The sequence below is a fragment of the Mangifera indica genome, chromosome 4, assembly GCF_011075055.1.
Source record: "Mangifera indica cultivar Alphonso chromosome 4, CATAS_Mindica_2.1, whole genome shotgun sequence".
NCBI classification, from domain to species: Eukaryota; Viridiplantae; Streptophyta; class Magnoliopsida; order Sapindales; family Anacardiaceae; genus Mangifera; species Mangifera indica.
The window spans coordinates 11,396,171-11,417,829 of NC_058140.1; the positions used below are offsets into that span (position 1 = coordinate 11,396,171).

The window sequence follows — 21,659 nt, forward strand, 5'->3', positions numbered from 1 at the left end:
TACAAAACAAGAGCTCAGTAAAGAGCCTTTTATTCAAGGAACTAGAGTGGATTACTCTTATCGAACATTGAATGCACAAGTCTCAGAAAAAAAAAAATTATCGATACTACCACTGCAATGCATATATCCTGTAGCATACAAAGTAGTAGTTATATCATTATCTAACATGATGGCAGTAATATTTCAAGCCAAGGCCTACCACTGTAGCAACATTTTTTTGTTCTGGAACTATTTTTTCATGCATAACTCCATATTATAATTTACTCAATCTAGTCTACAGCGTTTTTTGATTATGATTGTCCCTTTCTCCAACTGTATTCCCTCAAGCTCTTGTTTACTTTCTCCTTCCACTGCTATCCTTTCAGCTTTACTGGCTTTACTTTCATGATGTTCTCTCCCATTTTCAAGAAACTCAATCAGGCCTCTGAGCACATTTTCTGCATTTTCATCCTTCATCAGCTGCTCCACGATGTCTCCTCTATCACTTCTTCAATCTCTGTGAAAAGTGGATGTTGTGTGATCCCAAGGCAATTGGAGGCCAGAGTTTTGAATACAAATGGAGTGCAATAGGACATCTGGACATGCACATCCATGCGACCAGGGCACAGCAATGCAGGGTCAAGTTTGTGTTTGTGATTTGTTGTGAACACTATGATCCTCTCATCTCCACAGCTTGACCACAATCCATCTAGGAAATTTAGCAGTCCAGATAATGTCACCTGATACTTAAAAGAAAAAGAGAATGTAAACATATTATGATTGTATAACATCTATTTATAAAAATAGCATAAGACTATCATTTTACTAGTCCACCAATTATCTGATAGAGTATCACCCATGTGTTCACAAAAGGTTACAATCTATATCAATATGTCAAACAAAATTCTAATTTGTTGGAATACTATTGATCAGGACTCAAATAACATTTCTTCTAAATATCTATCTTGTATGAACTAGTCATGTTGATCCCCCAACTACCAGGCGAAAGACCTCTGTAGGCATATCCAAGGTCATAAGTTTCCACGATTACTATAAACTTTTCAACAGAAATACAGGAACTCTTAACAAGTGTTGTGATCGCAACATGATATTAGACATTGCATTTAGGAACCTTAGGTTTGGAGATAAGATACACCCGAAACTGAATAAAAAAATGTGAACTAAGAATGTAGAGCATCTAACTATAAAAATAGTCATAGAGGATTTTCGCCAGTTTTACATCTGTAGCTTGCCTAACTGAATATCTCACTTGAGAACTGATGCTTGATAGATGAAATTCACTTGTAAATGAGTGTGCTCAGACAAGGCTATAAGCAGTACTCTCATTTACTGAAAGCAGAAATATTACTTATCAGTAAGTAACAGAGCTTTTAGTTTTCTATGGAGTAATATTTCTCAATGGTATGTCTTGTATGAGCCAGTCATGTTCTCCCCCGGACTCCATCCAACTACCCTAATGAGAAAAATTTCTTGAATTTACTACAAGACTCTTCATAGAAATACAGGAAATCTAGACAACAAAATTTGTGACTTGCAGCATGTATCTGGTGATATAAAATGGAACTCCATTTCAATATTGAACATTAGCAGATCGACTAAGAGTCATCACACCAAAGACTCTTGAACTTGAACAAAGAAAAGGATAGAAATTATATTACCTGACTCACTGGATTTAATCCTAGTCTAGAACACTTAGGATTAATGATGGAATTAAAGGTAGTAGCCTTTCCCTCTGCAAGCCTATCCTGCAAATCAATTGAACAATCAATGTCCTCTACAACTAGGATGGACTTATTCTCCGTGTTAATCAACAGCTTCCTTAACTCATTATTCCCTTTAAGATCAGTCAACTCCAAATCATAGATATCAAACTTGAGATAATTTGCCATTGCAGCAATCAAGCTTGATTTGCCCGTCCCTGGAGGACCAAACAATAAGTATGCTCTTTTCCATGCCTTTCCCACTCTCTTATAAAACTCTTTTCTCTTCACAAATCTCTCTAGATCCTCTATTATCATTTTCTTCTTATTCAAGTCCATTGCAAGAGTTTCAAAAGTTGCTGGATGGTCAAGATTCACTGATTGCCACACATTTATATCCACTCCACGCACCCGATCATATTTCAAAGTATGAAGCTTTAAAGTCTTTTTTTCCTCAATCATTTCTTCGAATTTATTTAAAATATGAGGGATATAATGCTTCAAGATCAGATCTTTATATTTCTTATGAAAACTCAGCTCAAAAAACTTGACTTCATGTTGGACTGATGAGCGGAAACTTTCTAGGTCTCGGACAACCTTTGATGGAGCTTTTTTTGATACAAATCTCCATGTCAAGTGAACCCCATTAAATGTATCAACAATCTCTTCATTCTTTTCCACAGAAAGTGAAATCTTTGTTTCTTCTCTTGGCAGGTTGATTTTGATTCTTTTCACATTTGGGGGAATCTTGGGTTCAAGATAAAGCTTTGCCGCTTTAAAGAGTTTGTTCATGTTGAGGCCATCATCATGTTCTTCAATGACTAAAGTTAACTCATTAGAGAAGCGTGCAATGAAATCTCTAAGTTTGAAGAAGAAGTAGTCTCGTACCTCGTACGGCAAATAGTCATGTGCAAGTTTCCGAACAAGCATTGCCGTGGCAGCTGCCGAGGCGGCAACAGAAACTAAAGTCCTGGTAGATGGTATTTGGGTGGTAGTGGTAGTAAAGAACATGTTTCTTTTCTTTTGTTTGTTTGGTTTCTGAGAAAAAAACAAATTAGAATATTTTTTATTTCGGGGTAGTTCTTGATTCTGGGTTACAGTGGTGGCATTGAAAGAGCAAATGAGAAAGTAGAAGACAATTTCAGTGGAATGAGAAATGAGAAAGTGAGAGACTGTTTATAGATACTTTGGCTAGTGCAGCCTGGGCGGGACTCCAGACCAATTAGAGTTCTTCTTGAACTGAAACTCCAACTGTTATATGATGGGGTAAATTACCTTTTCCACCTAAGGTTTGACCTTAAAATCACTTTTCCACCTCTAATTAGTATAAATACCACTTTCCCATCTAAATTATCATTTTATGCTTCCTATTTCATTTTTTGAATTTTCATAGAATCTGAAATTAACAAAAATTAAAAACAAATCATTTAAATATTCAAATAACACAAGAACTAATTTATTTTATTTTCTTTCACCCTCACCTTTGCTTTCTAGAAGAGTCAACATAAATCGTATTTTTGGAAGCAAATATAAATTTTTAAAAATTAAAGAGTATTAATCAAAATTTTTATAGGGTTTTTTGAAAATTTAAAAAAAATTAGGGTATTTTTAAAATTTTTGAAATTTCTTTATAGTCCTTGGTGGTTAAAAATTATTTAGCACCCAAAAAACTAATAAAATACAATAAATTAGATTAGAGGTATAAATATCATATTATAAAATATCAGAGTTATAACAAAATTTTAAAATATATACAGGTGGATATGATATTTTTTTAAGGAGTGAGCTTGAAATAAGGGTTTATTAAATATTTAAAAGATTGATTTACGAGTTTTTGAATTTTTATAAGAGTTAAATTGTAATGGAGTTATTTTTAAATTTTATTTAGAATTATTAAAGGGTGAAATTGTTATTTCACCCTTACAATGATAGTTATTTTAAACAAAATTCAGAGTGAGAAAATATTAATTATATCGTCTAAGGATATAAAAGTGTTTTTTAGATTAAACGGTGGGTGAGAAATTGTGATTTAGTCTATGTTATCAAATAGTGCAATCAAGTAGAGTCAGGTTAGGTTTTTCTGAGCTTTTTTACTAGGTTTAGTATCAAATTGTCCTGTAGGTGTTACTCAAAGAAAGAGCTCAAAAAAAAAAAAAAAAAAGATTAAATATTAGTTGGTAGTCATTTCCTTTGATTGACTAGTGGCAGTGCTTCTCCTTTCTCCGCCTTCAAGTGCTCCTCCATCAAAGAAATCATCAACCATCTCCTTCCCAAAGTAATGGATTCTGCAGCTACTCTTAGGCACATTGCAACATATATACGTACCTGCCTCTTGAACATCTGCTAAAAGGCTTTTCTGCTCCACTTGATCATCTGCTTAACTTGTTCAACAGCAGTTTGTGCATGTATAACATGGCAGATTGAAATGGTCCATTAAATTAAAGATCAAAAGTCACCCTTATTATGTGTTGCTAATCAAGTCCATGATGCAGAATTAGGCATTCGAGGGATGTCCCTCGACACCAGGAAGATGTCATTTAGAGTGATTCCTCAAAGCTCCCACATAAAACAACCATGCGCGTATGAGGAATTATTAGTTCTATCGCTACCAATCATAATAAGTACCATTTCACCACCTGAAAGATGTCAAATTTGTAATATCCTGATTTTTTCAATTTTTTTAAAAATAAAATGATAGGGGAAAGTGTTATATTGACAAGGGATAAAAGATTAGAAAACAGTTTATTACTTTATTATTTGAAATAAATTATCTCAATTTAAAAAAAAAATTGAGAAGATGAGATAATATTGGAATATTATCTTATGAGATGGGTTATTTAAAACTTATGATTATTTGAAATATATTTCAGAACTTATCATAAAATTAAACATTTAGGGGAGCTGAGATGATGTTGAAAAAGGATTTTGTGAGTAGTGAAAAACTGAAACACTGTTTTTGGAAATGAAATGGCAGTAGAAGAAATAATTTACATAGGTTTTGAATTTTTACACAAACATGGTATTTAAGCGATGGACTAATTTAATTTTACACCAAATTTAGAGTTCTATTTTGAAAGTAGGCCTAGTAAACTACACTGATTGAAGATTTAAAGAGCAAAGTGCCCTATAATAAGAAGGAACCAATAACTAAATTAGCGTAACATCGGAAAAACCACCTCATTCTATGCATATGTATGTCATGTGAACTATGAGAAGCAGTGTCACTTTAAGGTAAAATACAAATCATGTTCTGCGATTTCTTATAAAGACTTAACCAACGAGTTGCCCCTTTGAGAGTTGAAAAGAATTGCTTCTAAGGGTCCCTATTATGGTTTATTTTGATGCGGCTACTGCATGCATTGAATTAGTCTTTTCATTTCAATAAAGGTTGCTTGATTGTAGGCAATAGATCAAAATTATTATTTAATTTCTTTAGACTAGGACTTGTTTGTTGGTTTAATTGAGATCTCTTTGGTATTTGATTCTCTTTAGAATTAGGAAACTACCATGGTTTTTGTAGCCTATTTAAAGGCAAAATTAGCATAATAATATCATCTTGCATCTTTATTCCAACTGTCACAAAAAACAATTAAAATCTCATCTTATTTATTGTTAGCATTTATCACAATAGCTCAAGGACATCCCTAGCATGGTGGTAGTTTGGGCCAAGGAATAAATCGGGCAGATAACAATTTGGTATTAGAGCCACCTATGGTCTAGGAACAAAGTGACTAATGCCTACTTTGATTTGAGCACCAAATAAAAAGCCTTAGTAGATGATAGAAATGTTTCATGCATTCCAAGACAATGAGAAGTCTTCTATGAATCATCTTCAACAGGTCTGTGGAAACATTGATAAAGAAGTGACAAGTGGGAGTGTCACTCTTAAATTGGTCGAACTGGATTTTTCGAGATACAGTGGTGATGAGGATCCAACACTGTAGATTAGTCAAGTGGAGCAATTCTTTGACTTCCAAAATACAATGGTTGATGAACAGACTTGGTTAGCAATTTATCTTTTAAAGGGAGACGCCTAATTATAGGCACAACGACAAAAGACTTTACATATTAACCTCACATAGGAAACCCAGAATGGGGGACTACTTAAAAGGTTTGGTACATCTACCTACGAAAATTCTTTTGTTGACCTATGTAAACTTAAACAAACATGCTCCATTTGAGAGTATTAACAACGGTTTGATTGGTTATTAGTCACAATTGGAGCATTAACAAACGAACAAGAAGTGAGTGCTTTCATTAGTGACTTGAAAGAAAATCTTAGAGTTGATGTACAAGCACAAAGGCTGTCAAATTAGAATGAAGCAATAAGGCTAGTAAAAGTGTTTGAAAGTAGGTAAAAAAAATAAAAACCAAGATAAAGGCATTAGTCCAACTTTTTGACATACCACTGAGTCTAGCCAAAGAAACACCTCATCATGGGATTGACTAGGAAACAACACACCAATAACAGTCTAGTCCACTACTATCCCCGTTTCACACCAGTTAAATTGCAATAATAATTCCAACAAGGTTTATGCTTTCACTACAATGAACCTTTCACTATAAAACGTATGTAAGAAACTCCTTCTTATAGAGCTCGAACAGGACGCATATGAGAGTTCTGACCAAAAAGATAAGGAGGTAGTAGCTGTGTTGGTTAATGAATTTGTGAGTCACCAAAAATCTCATTACACACCTTCACTAGAGTTCTAACAACACAAACTATGAAGGTGTAAGCCAAGGTTTCAAGGATGTGTATCGCAATTTTGGTGAACTCAGAATCCACACACAATTTCCTACATAAGTGTGTTGTAAAACTCCCAAGGTTAACGATTGAGCAAGGGCCTCAATGAGAGTGATGGTGGCAAATGAAGAAAAACTTTCAAGCTTGGGCCTTTTTAGGCAAGTTCTTTTCAAACTACACAACACTTCCTTTAATGTAGATTTTTTGTTATTGCCATTAGAAGGTTGTGTGCCGTATTGGGAGCATAATGGTTGCAAACACTCAAACCTATTATATAGGACTATCGAGAAATGGCCATGAAGTTTAAAACTGACAAATGAGTCATCATACTCAAGGGATTAGATAGGAGAATCTCGACTAGTTCAAGAGACATTCTATTGGGTCCTTTGACAAAATAATGAAAAAGGTAACCTTATACAAATCTCCCTAATTAGTGTAGACCTAAAGGAGAACATCGAATTGAAAGAATGAAGATAACTATAGTTAGAATTTCTATAAGATTTTTACGAACCAAAAGGTCTTCCCTCAATCAGAGAGCATAATCATTGAATTCCCCTTCAAACCAGAAGTGAGGCAATATACGTCAAACTATACCGTTATCCACAATTCCAAAAACAAGAAATTGAAGGATTAGTTGTCAAAATGCTTGAGTAAGGAATTATTTGTCCTAGTAGAAGTTCTTTTTCCTCTTCTGCTTTACTAGTTAAAAAACATGACCGGTCATGACGTTTCTACGTATACTATCAAACTCTTAATAAATTAACCATCAAAGATAAGTTCCCAACACCAATAATTGAGGAACTCCTCGATGAATTGAATAGAGCTAGATGGTTGACCAAACTCGACCTATGGTCAAGATACCACCAAAGTCAAATACATTTAGAGGATGTTGCTAAGACTACGTTTTGAGCATATTATGGACACTACAAATTTCTAGTAATGCCATCTAAACTATCTATTACACTATATACTTTTTCAATCACTCATGAATATCATTTTTCAAGAATATTTGAAAAAAATTATCTTAGTATTTTTTGACGATATTTTAATCTACAGTAAAAATTGTCTTGACCATTTGAATCATGTTAGAATTGTGTTTTCAATTTTGAAAGATAACCAACCTATAGTGAAAAAAGAAAAGTGTCAATTTGCTCAATAACAAATTCAATATTTGGGTTATATGATTAACAAACAAGGACTTCTGATGGACCTAGAAAAGATTGAAGCGATGACAAGTTGGCCTAAACCCAAATCAGTCAAAGAGCTAAAAGGGTTTCTTGGGTTAATCGAGTATTACCGAATATTCATGGCTAGATATGGTATTCTAGCACGTCCTCTGACAAGGTTATTTAAGAAAAATGCAATTTAGTGAGTTAATGAAATTGATCATGCCTTTGAGAAACCACAAGACACCATGATCAAGGCCCCAGTTTTGGCATTCCCTAATTTTTCTCTACTTTTTGTATTAGAATGTGATGCCTCTAGGGTAGGAATATGAGCGATTCTTAAGCATAATTAGCGATCGATAGCCTATTATAGTGCAAGCCTCAAAGGTAAAATCTTTCCCTTTCAACCTATGAAAAAGAACTAATGACCTTAGTCCTTATAGTACAAAAATAATGATCTTACCTTTTAAAAAGATATTTCTTGGTTAGAACAGATCAACAAAGTCTAAATATTTATAGGAGCAAAAAATAGCTACTAAAGTACAATAGAAATGGCTTATTAAACTCATAGGTTACGATTTCAACATTGAATATCAACAAAGGAAGGCTAACATAGTAACAGATGCTCTCTCAAGACAAGAACACCAAGTTGAGGTTATAACTCTCTGTATCTCTATCCTAAATTGATTGGAATCTATCTAAGAGGAAAATTACAATTATCTAGAACTTTAAAGGCTGCATCAATTAGTATAAAAAGGTGAAGCAATTGGAAAATGGAAACTCAAAGATGAGATTCTCTTATACAAACACAAGATTTATCTTTTTTAGGACTCAAATCTCATTCCAACATTACTAAAAGAAATCCACGGGGGTAGCCATGAAGGATACTTTAAAACTTTGCATCGACTTAAAGAGGTATTCTTTTGAAAAAAATGAAAGTCACATTTTGCCAATTTATACGAGACTGTGATGTCGATCAATATCAAAAACAGATTTACAATATCCGACGGGATTACTACAACCACTTCTAATTCCCACTCAAGTTTGGGTGGATATATCAATGGACTTCATTAAAAACCTTCCTTTTTCCAAAGAAAAGACCACTCTGTTTGTGATAGTAGATAGACTTGCAAAGTATGCTCACTTTATCCCTATTTCTCATCCATACACCGCACCAAACATAGCCCAAGTCTTTTTTGACCATATCTTTAAGTTGCATAGAATATTAGAGATTGTGTATGACAGACCTCCTCCTAGCCTTCTTTCTTATGTTTCTAGAACAACAGAAGTGTAAGTAGTGGAATATACTCTACTATAAAAGGATGAAATTCTCAAAGAGTTTCAACAATGCCTTTTAGGAGCTTAAAATATAATGAAACAATTTTACGAAAAAACTCATATTAAGTGGGAGTTCGTATCAGTAGATTGGGTTTATTTAAAACTTTAGGCTTATCGACAAATTTCAATTGCAAACTAGTCTAATTATGGCCCTTTTAAGGTGATCGAGAAAGTTGGAAATATGACTTATGGGTTGGAACTTCCCCCTTTAAGTAGAATTCACCCGGTATTCCATGTTTTAGTGTTAAAGCAAAAACTTGGAAACAATACCTCAATGTCTCCAAAGTTGCTAGAAGTCATAAGGAACCCCATAGACCCTTCAAAATAACTAGAAGTCATTCTATCCATACGACAACATGGAAGGACTCAAGAATATCTCGTCAAATGGCTTAACGAAGTCGAGTCTAAAGCTACATGGGTCTGAGTTCAATCGAGATTTTCTAACTTTCCATTTCCTTAAAGACAAGGAAAATTTTAGGGGGGAGAATTGTTATGGTTTATCTGGATGTGGCTATTGCATGCATTGAATTAGTCTTTTTAGAAGTCATAAGGAACCCCACAGACCCTTCAAAATAACTAGAAGTTAGAAGGAACCCCACAGACCCTTCAAAACAACTAGAAGTCATTCTATCCATATGACGACATGGAAGGACTCAAGAATATCTCGTCAAATGGCTTAACGAAGTCGAGTCTAAAGCTACATGGGTCTGAGTTTAATCGAGATTTTCCTAACTTTCCATTTCCTTAAAGAGAAGGAACGTTTTAGGGGGATAATTGTTATGGTTTATCTGGATGTGGCTATTGCATGCATTGAATTAGTCTTTTCATTTCAATAAAGGTTGTTTGATTGTAGGTAACAGATCAAAATTATTGTTTAATTCCTTTAGATTGGCACTTGTTTGTTGGTCTGATTGAAATCTTTTTTTATATTTGATTTTCCTTCTAATTAGGAAACTAGCTTTGTTTTGTAACCTATTTAAAGGCAAAATCAACATAATAATATCATCTTGCATCTTCATTCCAACTATTGCAAAAAGCAATTAAAATCTAATCTTGTTTATTATTAGCATTTATCACAATAGCTTGAGGACATCCCAAGTGTGGTCGAAGTTTGGGTTGTGGAATAAGTCAGACACATAACAGTCTCGTATTTTTCAATAAGTATGTCACTACCCGAACAAGGTTTTTATGGAATTCATTAAAGAAAATGCAGCCACTTATAACCATGACTTCAAAAAAGTTTAGTAAATCTAAGAGGTCTTCTTAGTATTCATTTAGTGTCATAGATTTCATTTGTGTACCATCAAATGCTCTAGAATTAAAATCTTTGTTAAGTTGAACATAATCAATTACATGAAGATTTCTCCTAGGAATTATCACTGGTACCGCCTTTGGGGTTGCAAACAAATGAAGTGCCACAATAACACAAATTTGCTATTTATTCCCCTTCTCGCAAAACCTTCAATTGCAATATCATCTAGCAACTTATTAAATACAGGTTCCTTGTCTATACTTGACTTTATAATTGGTTCTCAACATATTAAAAAGTAACAAAACATCTCTCAACAAAGTTTGTAAAAGGTAAGGGATACATTTGTTAGATACCTTGAATACTAGTACCTCTTTCTAAAATAAACAATCAAACGTATTATTCGTACTCCAAAACATGAGGAAACCTCCACAGTAAGAAAGACATTGTAAGTTATGGGAGATTCCAAAAAGGCAGATGTCAACACAGATCACTTAACTACCAAAGCTTCGATATACATTCAGGAAACAAACCTATATCCCCATAACTTACACTAGTAGGTTCCAAATGTCCCTCTATTCTAGTTAAACATGTAAAGTTCACATCTAATTTAGGAATACAAAAACCACCTACAACTTTAACAATTGTCGTTTTCTCTTTATCATCAATGACACAAGGTGATGAAACTATAGAGCAGTGAAGTTGGCTGCTGGAAAATTCTGATTTTTTGAAGATGGTTTTGTTGTGGAAAGTTAAAGTTGATGTGAATTATTTTTGTTGCCTTAAAGTGATGACAAACTTACTTAACCATTTTGTAATGCTTTTGGTTAGATTGCAACTAAACCAAAATTGTAGTAGTTGTGTTTGGTATACTTTGATAATGAAGGTTTGGTTAGCTTGTAAGAAATTGTATGGGTAAGCTTATTTTAAGTTGTTGTTGTACATGAATTTAGTGGAATTGATGTAAATATAAATGTATGAAAAAGAATAGAAAAAGATGACTTTTCACAACCAAAAACTTCTTATGTTCCAGTTCTCTGTTTTTTCCTTTTCTCTCATCTGTTTTTACATTTTTTTATGCTTTCTTTGCATACAAATCTCCATTAAAAATCAACAATTGGTATCGGAGCTTTTTGTCTTTGTAAAAGCCTATGTCAAGGAAGATTTGCAGAAGTGTTAAAAAGAAAGAACTCAGATTGTAACCATGGCTTCGAGCAACTTTACAAGAGTGCTTGCACTAGTTTTTTATGGTGAAACTATGCAGTCTGGGTAGTAAAAATGAAAGCCTATTTAAGAGCTTTCGATTTGTGGGATGTAGTTGAAGTGGATAAGCAGCCAAATCCACTGCCTCAGAATCTAACACTGAACTAGATTAAATATCACTCTAAGGAGACAACAAAGAGGTACAAAGCTTTGACTTGTATCCATTCTATTGTTTCAGAAATTATGTTTGCAAAAATCATGGCCTGTGAAACAACAAAGGACGCATGGGATAAGCTAAAATTAGAGTTCCATGGTAGTGAAAAATCAAAGCAAATGCAAATTTTCAACTTGAAAGAGAGTTTGCTTTGCTTAGAATGAAAGATGAAGAATCAATCAAAAGTTTCATTGATAGATTGATAAAGATAGTGAACCAACTCACTCTTCTTGGAGAAATCATTTCTGAAAGTAAGGTTGTGGAGTAAGTGTTAGTAAGTTTACCAGAAAAATTTAAAGCAAAGATTTCCTCCTTGGAAGATTCAAAGGATATGAGCACTATGACAATTTCAAAATTGTCCAATTCATTACAAGCTGTGGAATTAAGACAAGCCTTTAGAGATAATGCTACAGTCTTTGAAGGAGCATTTACTGCAGGCCAATCATAAAAAATACAAGCTGGTTTTAGTTCGAATAAGCAGTATGCTAACAAGAAAGGAAATGAGAAGAAGGATGGATATGATAAGAGGCAAAGAGGAAAGAAAGGCAGATTCTCACCTTGTCTACACTGCAAAAAAACTAGCCATACAGAATAATATTGCTGGTATAGACCTGAGATTCAGTGTAGAGGATGTAAGGAGTTTGGTTATATGGAAAAGGTGTGTAAGAACAAAGGAAAAACAACTCAACAACAAGCTCAAGTTGTTGAAAATTTGCAAGAAAAGAAGGATTATTCTGAAGAGCAATTGTTCACTGTAGACTATCATAATGCTAAATTTCATTCTCGAAATTGGCTACTAGACAATGAATGCACTAATCATATGACTTTTGATAAAAACTTTTTATCAACCTCAGAAAGAGCAAAATTTCCAATGTCAAAATTGGAAATGGAAAGCTGTTACAAGTACAAGGAGTGGCCACTATGGCTATCTAGTGGTGTCAATGAGTCAGGTCAGGCCAGGTTGGGTTGACTCTGGCTTGGCCCATCGGGCTAATGGGCCGAGCTAGGCCCGATGCCCAAATAGTAATGGGCCTTGGGTTGGGCTAGCCCATTGATATATAAAGGCCCAAGGCCCGACCCATATAATAATGAGCCTTAATTGGGCAGGGTCAGGCCTTAAATGGGTCACACTTTAATCGGGTTGGCCTATTTAATCAATTTTTTTTAAAAAATTTTAATTAAAATTTTTAAACACAAATTATTTTTCAATTATTAAAATTGAGAACAGTATCTCAAATATTTTATTTATAATCTCTCACTCGTGATGGAAAAATACCTTAATTATATGATGAAAAATATTATAAATTAATAAAATAGTATAAATAAATTAATTTACATATTGTATAAATTACAAAACATAAATAAAATATATCACTATATAATATTTATCTACTCATCTTCTATATCTAAATCTCTGAATTTTTCAAAGATAAAGAATTATTATTTGTGAATTCAGATATTTTATAATATTTTGTAATGATAAAATTAAAATAAAAATGAAATTATAAATATAAAGAATTATTATTCACGAATTCAGATATTTTTCGAAAGAGAGTTAATGAGATAAAATGAGATTAAAAATATAATAAAATAATTGAGAATGAAAGATTAAAAGATTTGTAAATAAAAGTGAAAATGAAGGAAAATATAATGGATTTATATAAAAAAATAAATTAATAAAAAATTAAGCAGAGGCTAACGGTTTCTACCACAAAAGGCAGAAGCAGATTCTGCCTCTGCCTTGGTAGAAGCTTTGCTTCTCCAAGGTTGAAGTAAAAAAAAAATATTTTTATATTTTTTATATATAGTGTTAGGTCGGGCCGGGCCAGCCCATGAGTTTAATGTTAAAGCCCTAAACCTGACCCGATAGGCCTATGGGCCTAGCCCAACATGCTACAGTGTCGAACCGGGTCTTCTCATGTCAGACTTTTTTTCGTGCTTTGGGTCGGACCTTCATTTAGCCTAACCTAATTGACGTGTCTATGGCTATCAAAACAATTTCAGGTACAAAACTGATCAATGATGTGTTACTTGTTCCTGGTATTGCTCTTAATCTACTTAGTATTGGTCAAATGTTAGAAAATAATTATTCTCTAAAATTTGACAATAAAAAATGTCATGTGTATGAGTCAAAAGGAGTAGAAGTAATGATGGTAGATATGATGCATAAAAGTTTTTGCTTAGAGCTAAATGATTTAAATGCTCAAGCACTTGTTAATAGTGATGATGAATCAGTTAAATGGCATAAAAGATTAGGCCATTTTCATAAACATGGACTCAAATTGATGATTGAGAAAGAACTTGCTGTTGGAATGCCAAAGGTGGCAATGATGAGGAAAATTTGTGAAGCTTGTCAATTGAGAAAGCAAACAAGGCTTGCTTTTCCAAAGAATGAAGCATGGAGGGCTAAGGAGAAGTTGTAGTTAGTACACACTGATGTGTGTGGCCCTATGACAGAAAATTCCTTAAATGACAGTAAGTATTTTGTATTATTCATAGATAATTTTAGTAGGATGTGTTGGGTTTCATTAAACAAAAATCTGAAGTTATTGATGTGTTTGTAAACTTCAAGAAGTTTGTACAGAATGAATGTGGATGCAAACTAAGAATGATAAGAAATGACAATGGAGGAGAATATACTAATGAAAAATTTGAGAAATTTTGTAAGGAAAATGACATCAAACACCAGCCTACTATCCCGTATACTCCTTAACAAAATAGGGTGAGTGAGAGAAAAATAGGACAGTTATGGAAATGGGAAGATGTCTTTTGTTTGAAAGCAATCTGCCAAATAAATTTTGGGCAGAAGCAGTAAATACTACAGTCCATTTGCTCAGTAGGCTACCAACAAGAGCATTAAAAGATAAAACACCTTATGAGGCTTGGTTTGATTCAAAGCCAAATGTAAGTTATGTGAGAATATTTAGCTGTGTTTGCTAGACTTTTATTCCAGAAGCAAAGAGAGAAAAATTGAGTAAGAAGGCCGAGTTAGGTATATTGGTGGGCTATAGTGACAAGTCCAAGACATATAGAGTATATCATCCTTCAAATGGTAAAATTGGCATTTACAGATACTTAAAGTTTGATGAAGAGTCAATTTGGAATTGGGAAATAAATGCAGCTCAAAGGAAGATAAAAGAGGAGCCAATTATGCACAATGAAAGAAAAATAGATTGTGAGGAGCAAAATAGTAGTGATGATAAAGATAAAACAGTCAAGATGAAATCACTTGCTGATATTTATAGCAAGTGTAATTTAACAGTGTTTGAACCTGCTAATTATGAAGAAGCTTCAAAGTTTTCTAGTTGGAGGGCTGCAATGCAGAAAGAGATAAAGATGATTGAAAAGAATGAGACTTGGAGGCTTGTAGAGAGACCTCATAATAAGCATGCAATAGGGGTTAAATAGGTGTACAAAACAAAATTGAATGTTGATGGTTTCGTAAACAAGTTAAAGACAAGGCTTGTAGTGAAAGGGTATGCTCAAAAGGAAGGTGAAGACTACTCTAAAACCTTTGAGGTTTGACACTATCAAACTTCTTATTGCATTAGTAGCACAAAAGGATTGGATTCTTTTTCAACTAGATGTTAAATCTGCATTTCTCAATGGTGAATTAAGTGAAGAAGTGTATATTATACAAGCTCCTGAATTTATAAATAAAGGTGAAGAAAGTAAAGTGTGCTTGCTCAAAAAAGCCTTGTATGGCCTAAAACAAGCTCCAAAAGCTTGGTATAGCAAGGTGAATTCATACTTGCTAAAGCTTGGCTTTGTAAAGAGCCTAAATGAGGCCACATTATATGTGAAATTTGTTGAAGGAAATGTGTTGATAGTATCCATTTATATGGATGATCTATTGATTACAGGAAGTAATGAAGAATTGGTTGCTTGGTTGAAATTGGAGATGCAAAATGCATTTGAAATGACAGACTTAGGAAAGCTTAGCTTCTTTTTAGGCATTGAAGTAATTCAATCTAATGTTAGGACTTTTATTAGTCAAGAAAAATATGCAAAGGAAATACTAAGAAGGTTTGGTATGGAAAACGCAAAGGGAGTTAACAACCCTTTGGTGTCAAACCAGAAGCTGGAAAAGAATTATGGATCTCTGGAGGTTGAACCATCTGTTTATAGAAGCTTGATGGGTTGCTTGCTTTATCTAACAACAACTAGATCAGATATAATATACCACAAGTTTGCTTTCCAAGTTTATGCAAAAGCCAAGCCAACAACATTTCAGAGCAGCCAAAAAAGTACTTAGATATGTGAAAAATACATCTGATCTTGGTATTTTTTATGGCAAAAAATTGGAAGTGAATTTGTGTGGCCATGTTGATAGTGATTGGGTGGTTCTATTGATGATTTTGAAAGCACTTCTGGTTATATATTTTCTCTCGGATCAGGTGTGATATGCTGGAACTCTAAGAAGCAAAGTGTTATTGCTCAATCAACAGCAGAAACTGAATATACAGATGCTTCTCCAACTGTAAATCAAACCATTTGGCTAAGAAAATTTTTAAATGATTTGCATGAAAAGCAAATGGAAGTTACACCTGTTTACTGTGATAACAGAGCTGTGGTAGCCATAACAAAAAATCTTATTTTCCATGGTAAAACAAAGCATATCAAAATCAAGTATCATGTCATTAGGCAAGCAGAAGAAGAATCAGAGGTGAGGCTAATCCATTGTAGCTTAGATGAGCAATTAGCTTACATTTTGACTAAGGCAGTAAATACCAAAAGGTTTGTTCAAATGAAAAACAAGTTGGGAATGGTAAGCAAGTTAGTCAAGGAGGAGTGATGAAGCTATAGAACAGTGAAGTTGGCTACTGGAAAATTCTGATTTTTTGAAGATAGTTTTGGTGTAGAAAGTTAAAGCTGATGTGGATTATTTTTGTAGCTTTAAAGTGATAAAAAACTTACTTAACCATTTTGTAATGCTTTTGGTTAGATTGCAACCAAACCAAAATTATAGTAGTTGTGTTTGGTGTACTTTGATAATGAAGGTTTGGTTAGCTTGTAAGAAATTGTATAGATAAGCTTATTTTAAGCTGTTGTTATACATGAATTTAGTGGAACTGATGTAAATATAAATGTATAAAAAAGAATAGAAAAATGTGACTTTTCACAGCCAAAAACTTCTTCCATTCTAGCTCTCTATTTTTTCCCTTTCTCTCCTCTGTTTTTGCATTTTTTCATGGTTTCTTTGCATACAAATCTCCATTAAAAATCAACACAAGGATCCCCTGGCATTTTTTTTTTTTTTACAACCAATCCATACAACTTATTGGGACCCTTTCGTTGACTTTGACAAGATTAGTTCAGTTCTAGTTCCCCTCGTCACATGATTTGTGGCTACATAAAGGGTGTCTAGACAAATAAATGCAGGCAGCGTACATATTCGCTTCTGTTGTCTGCAAGCTGAAAATGATCTAAGAAATTTGGGACCCTCACACTGAATTATCAGACATATCATTAAACTTTTTTGCCATAGTAAATGCCTCCAGGCTTCCATGCAATGAAGCATGTAGCTAATGTACTTTGATTGCAGAATCAAGTCCAACAAAAACAAGAAATGAAGAGATTGGTTTATGTAAAGAACGCCATATGCCTCTTCCTATGTGATTCGGGCGTACTTTTCAACACACCGAAAACAAAGCCTTTGGTCAATCGAAGATTGAAACTTTGCATTTGAGAGTCGCCAAAAATTGCTATTTCCTCAGTTGAAATCAAAGAAGTCGTCAATGTTGTCATTGACTGACTGAAATCATTTAGCCTATATAAAAGAGAAATCTGACTGGAGTTAGACGGTTTGTGGGAGTTGTAAACCTGGTTGGAATTTGCATGGAAAATTGTTGGGTTAATTTCATTTAATGAAGTAAGATTATTTGAGTAGTCGCGTCGGGTGAAGTTTATTGGGCTTGGGTTAGAAGAGTTATGCTTACTTGGAATTTTTGGGTTGATCAAGTGTGAGCTTGGCCTTGCAAAAAATCCGGTGTTTCATGATCGAAGTAAGCATATAAATGCAAGGTTTCATTTTATTCGGGATTGCATTACCAACAAGGAGGTTGAGGTAGAGTATATCAAAACTCTTGATCAAATAGCCGATATTTTTACAAAACCCATAAGAAAGATAGATTTTAGCAGCGTAGAGAGATGATTGGAGTTTCGAAGAAGCCAAGTTTACAGGGGGGTGTTGAGAATTTTTTCAAAAATTAAACTTGACTTCTTGTCTTCAATAGTAGGCAGAAACTTATGGTGAATGTAAGGGACGTTTTGGGAAGGCAAAAGGATATCATTTTTGGTGAACCAAATATGGATTTAAAACTTATTAAGTCTAGTTTTAAATGGCGCAAGTTTTAGGTTCATTGAAGTTTTCTAAAAAAAATTATAACTATTTTATTAAAAGCTGTATAGAAACAATGTCTGTTGTTTAGAATTTTATTTTTATTCTGTAGCTTTTTTTAATGATTAATAGCTGATGTTTAGGTATATAAAAAGATTTGTAATCAATTGTTATGTGTGAGTATATATGAAAAAAAAATATAAAAATAAAAGCTTTGAAGTTAATCTTTGCCTTCTCCCTCATCTGTCTTAAGAATTCATACTTGTAACTTCCCATAGCTTCCAACAGAAGGTGTCTAGACAAATAAATGCAGGCAACGTACATATTCGCTTCAGTTGTCTGCAAGCTGATTATGCTCTAGGAAATTTGGGACCCTCACATTGAATTTATCAGACATATCATTAAACTCTTTTGCCATAGTAAATGCCTCCAGGCTTCCATGCAATTAAGCATATAGCTAATGTACTTTGATTGCAAAATCAAATCCAACAAAAACAAGAAATGAAGTGGTTCGGGCCGTACTTTCAACACACCAAAAACACGGCCTTTGGTCAATCGAAGATTGAAACTTTGCATTTGAGAGTCGCCAAAAATTGCTATTTCCTCAGTTGAAATCAAAGAAGTCGTCAATGTTGTCATTAACTGACTGGAATCATTTAGCCTATATAAAAGAGAAATCTGACTGGAGTTAGACGGTTTGTGGGAGTTGTAAACTTGGTTGGAATTTGCATTGAAAATTGTTGGATTAATTTCGTTTAATGAAGTAAGATTATTGAGTGGTCGCGTCGGGTGAAGTTTATTGGGCTTGGGTTAGAAGAGTTATGCTTACTTGGAATTTTTGGGTTGATCAAGTGTGAGCTTGGGCCTGTGTTGGCTTACTTATTCAGATGCATAATTTTACTTAACAACAATAGTGCAAATGTCATGATCATGGACAGATGCCCTTCCAAACCAAGTTACAGTTGCCTCTAAACTCTGTATGAAACTGCTTGCATCTTGATCTAAAGGATATGAGTTTGTAAGCAACCTTTTCTGCAATTCATTTCTTTAGCTTCTCTTTGAATTATTCTTTGTGTGGGATTCCTGGGGTAACTGCTGTGCAAGAGACCAAGCTCGGATAAAGCTCTTCAAAGTTTAGTTGTTTTTAGGGGTTGCAACTCATATGGGGATGCTGCAATCCCTTTATTCTAATTGTTAATGTCTGCTTTAAGACAGAAATCTCAGGGAAATTCATTTTAGTTTTACTTAAAAGGGATAGAGAAATCAAGTATTGATTGAAAAGACACCCTTCATTGGAAGTGCCAAATTGCTCATTACTTACTGAGCAAAATCATAAGTGCCCAATGATTCTATCACCCAATTGAGTGGAAGACCTCTATGGCCCTACCTGCTAATCTTTTTACATCTATGTGCTAACTATTAGTCTCAATGGATCAGTATAATGGTCATTTTCAGGTGCACATGCTTTGGCGGTTAAATTTGATAGTTTCACTTCCCGATTTGTCAAGAATGAACTAGTCCTTTTTATCTATAGCCAATTGCATAGTTCTTGAATGCTACTTCCTTTTGAATTTTCATTCTTATAAAAATAAATAAATAAATAAAGGAAAAGAATATCAGAATGGGCGCATATGCTCAAGAAATATCTCTGTAAAAGCATAAAATCTATTACAGAATACCAAATCATCCTGTATTTGCTATTGAACTTATGCCATCCCTAGTGCCTCTCTTAATCACCATTGTACTCTGGGGCTAAAGCAAGATTCATATGCTTAAAAGATAAGTAATAGATTAGTTCTTGACATAACGATTCACCAATTATATGTTACTTTCCGTTGTCCTTTCTTGTATTCCATATTCGAAGCACCCAGCCATCTTTTTTACAGGATTAGAATTTAGCACCAAGCAACAATGCCTTATGTTCATAATTTCTCTAATCTGGAGCTTGACGAAAAGTGAATTTCTTTTATCTGATTATCCAGTCTTCAGTAAATGTCTTCACTGACTCCACAAATCATTTGGCATTCACATCAATTCATATTCTTGTGGACTTGGCCTAGAAATCGGTCTTGTTGTATACAGATCAAATTATTTTTCATTGCTTATATGACATAGCGATTTACAGATAATTTTATGTAACAGAAAAAGAAGACTTGGTTATGATGGTGCATGAGTAACCGTTAAATCACAGAGTACTCTTCTTTTATTCGAAACTTATGTTGCCCGGCGATGAAAGCCTCAATCATCTGTTGAAACTCTTCATTGCTCATGTTATCTACAGGGGATGAATTTTTCGCCACTCTCTCCCCGGAATTATTACTTTTCTTGTACTTCTCTGTACCCGACCGCCTCAGTTCCCGACAGGATTTATAGCAATTCAGAAACCTGAATTTTTCTGATCGACTTCTGCAATTCTTTCTTTTGCAAGATGTATGGGCGTCCACACTAACTACTTTCTCTTGGCATTCACTCTGTTTTTGTCCGTAGTCGACCTCATACTGATGAGAGTTTTCAGTCTTTTTGCTCTTCTCCACAAACTCATCATAGTAATCACTTCCCGGATTCTTTCTGCAAGAATCATGAGTTGGAAACTGCCCTGATTGCACAAAAAGAGTGATGGCTATTGCGTTTCCGATTATGAAAACAAAACCAGGGCTAACAAGGACAACTGTTAAGTCCTTGAAATATTTACCAGAATTCCTGACAGCATGAGGGAGCTGAGTGGAAAATCGACAGACTATGACCAGAAGAACACATATCTCAATTATCCTGAAAACGTTTGCCAGCTTCCGAAGGGTTGCATCTGCCTTCTGAGCTTTTATGTTATTGATTTGAGAAGAATCCATTTGATATGGATTATGGAGCTTGTGAATTTTCGACTTCACTCAGGACTCAGGAGAAGAATTGGCTTTGGACAAAAGAGATGGTAGCAGCAGTTTGTGCAAAGAGAAAAGACACACATGCTACTATGATCATAGTACAGAGTGAAAATACTTTGGTCTTCATGATCATAAAAACACAATTAAAAAAAAGAGTTGGGAAAACAGAGGAAACAGAGTGAAGTATATAGACTCTATTTTTGCTTTCTCTCTTACCTCTTTTATGTGTTCTTCCTACGCTTTGTTATGCTATTTATAGATTGCAAATTATAAGACTCCATATCTGTATTCTTTTATTCTTCTGCTACCAAGCTATTATATTCCCTCTAATTACATAGAACCATGCCATAATGTATTGTGAATAAGTTGAAAGTATTGGGCAAATCTGGATGATATTGTACAGACTACTTCAACTGGGTGACCTAAGGGAGCTTATTATATCAGCTTACCTATATTCCAATTTGATTTAATCACAAGAATTTATGCCTTTGAAAAGTTCATTAGAGTTTATGTGGAGATTGCATTCACATGGTAAATGGCCTATTATCCATTCTGAAATTTCAAGGCTTTGCAAAATAGAAAATCCTTGCTCCTCTTATTAAATAATTTCTTACAAGTTCCCAAGAATTATTCATTATGTGTAGGATTCTTGGCACAATAATTGAGCAAGATGCCAGGAGTAGAAGTAACAAAAGCCTCATTCAATGTTCATCCTGGACTCAAACCGGGGGAACCTCAGGTTCTGCTAAAGCTTGCCTTAGTTTTGGCTATATGAGGCTCTTACAAATCACCAGGAGGGAGTAATTAGTTTATTTCTATATTCTGC

At 34.1% G+C, this 21,659-nt stretch overlaps 1 protein-coding gene and 1 pseudogene across 1 annotated transcript; both read right to left on the reverse strand.

Moving 5' to 3' along the window:
• LOC123213145 lies at positions 1 to 2,829 on the reverse strand (annotated as a pseudogene).
• Positions 2,830 to 20,023: 17,194 nt separating this feature from the next.
• LOC123214718 lies at positions 20,024 to 21,041 on the reverse strand. Its single transcript, XM_044634678.1, has one exon. The coding sequence runs from the start codon at positions 20,798 to 20,800 to the stop codon at positions 20,135 to 20,137; it is 666 nt and encodes a 221-aa protein (XP_044490613.1). The 5' UTR covers positions 20,801 to 21,041; the 3' UTR covers positions 20,024 to 20,134.
• Positions 21,042 to 21,659: the final 618 nt, after the last annotated feature.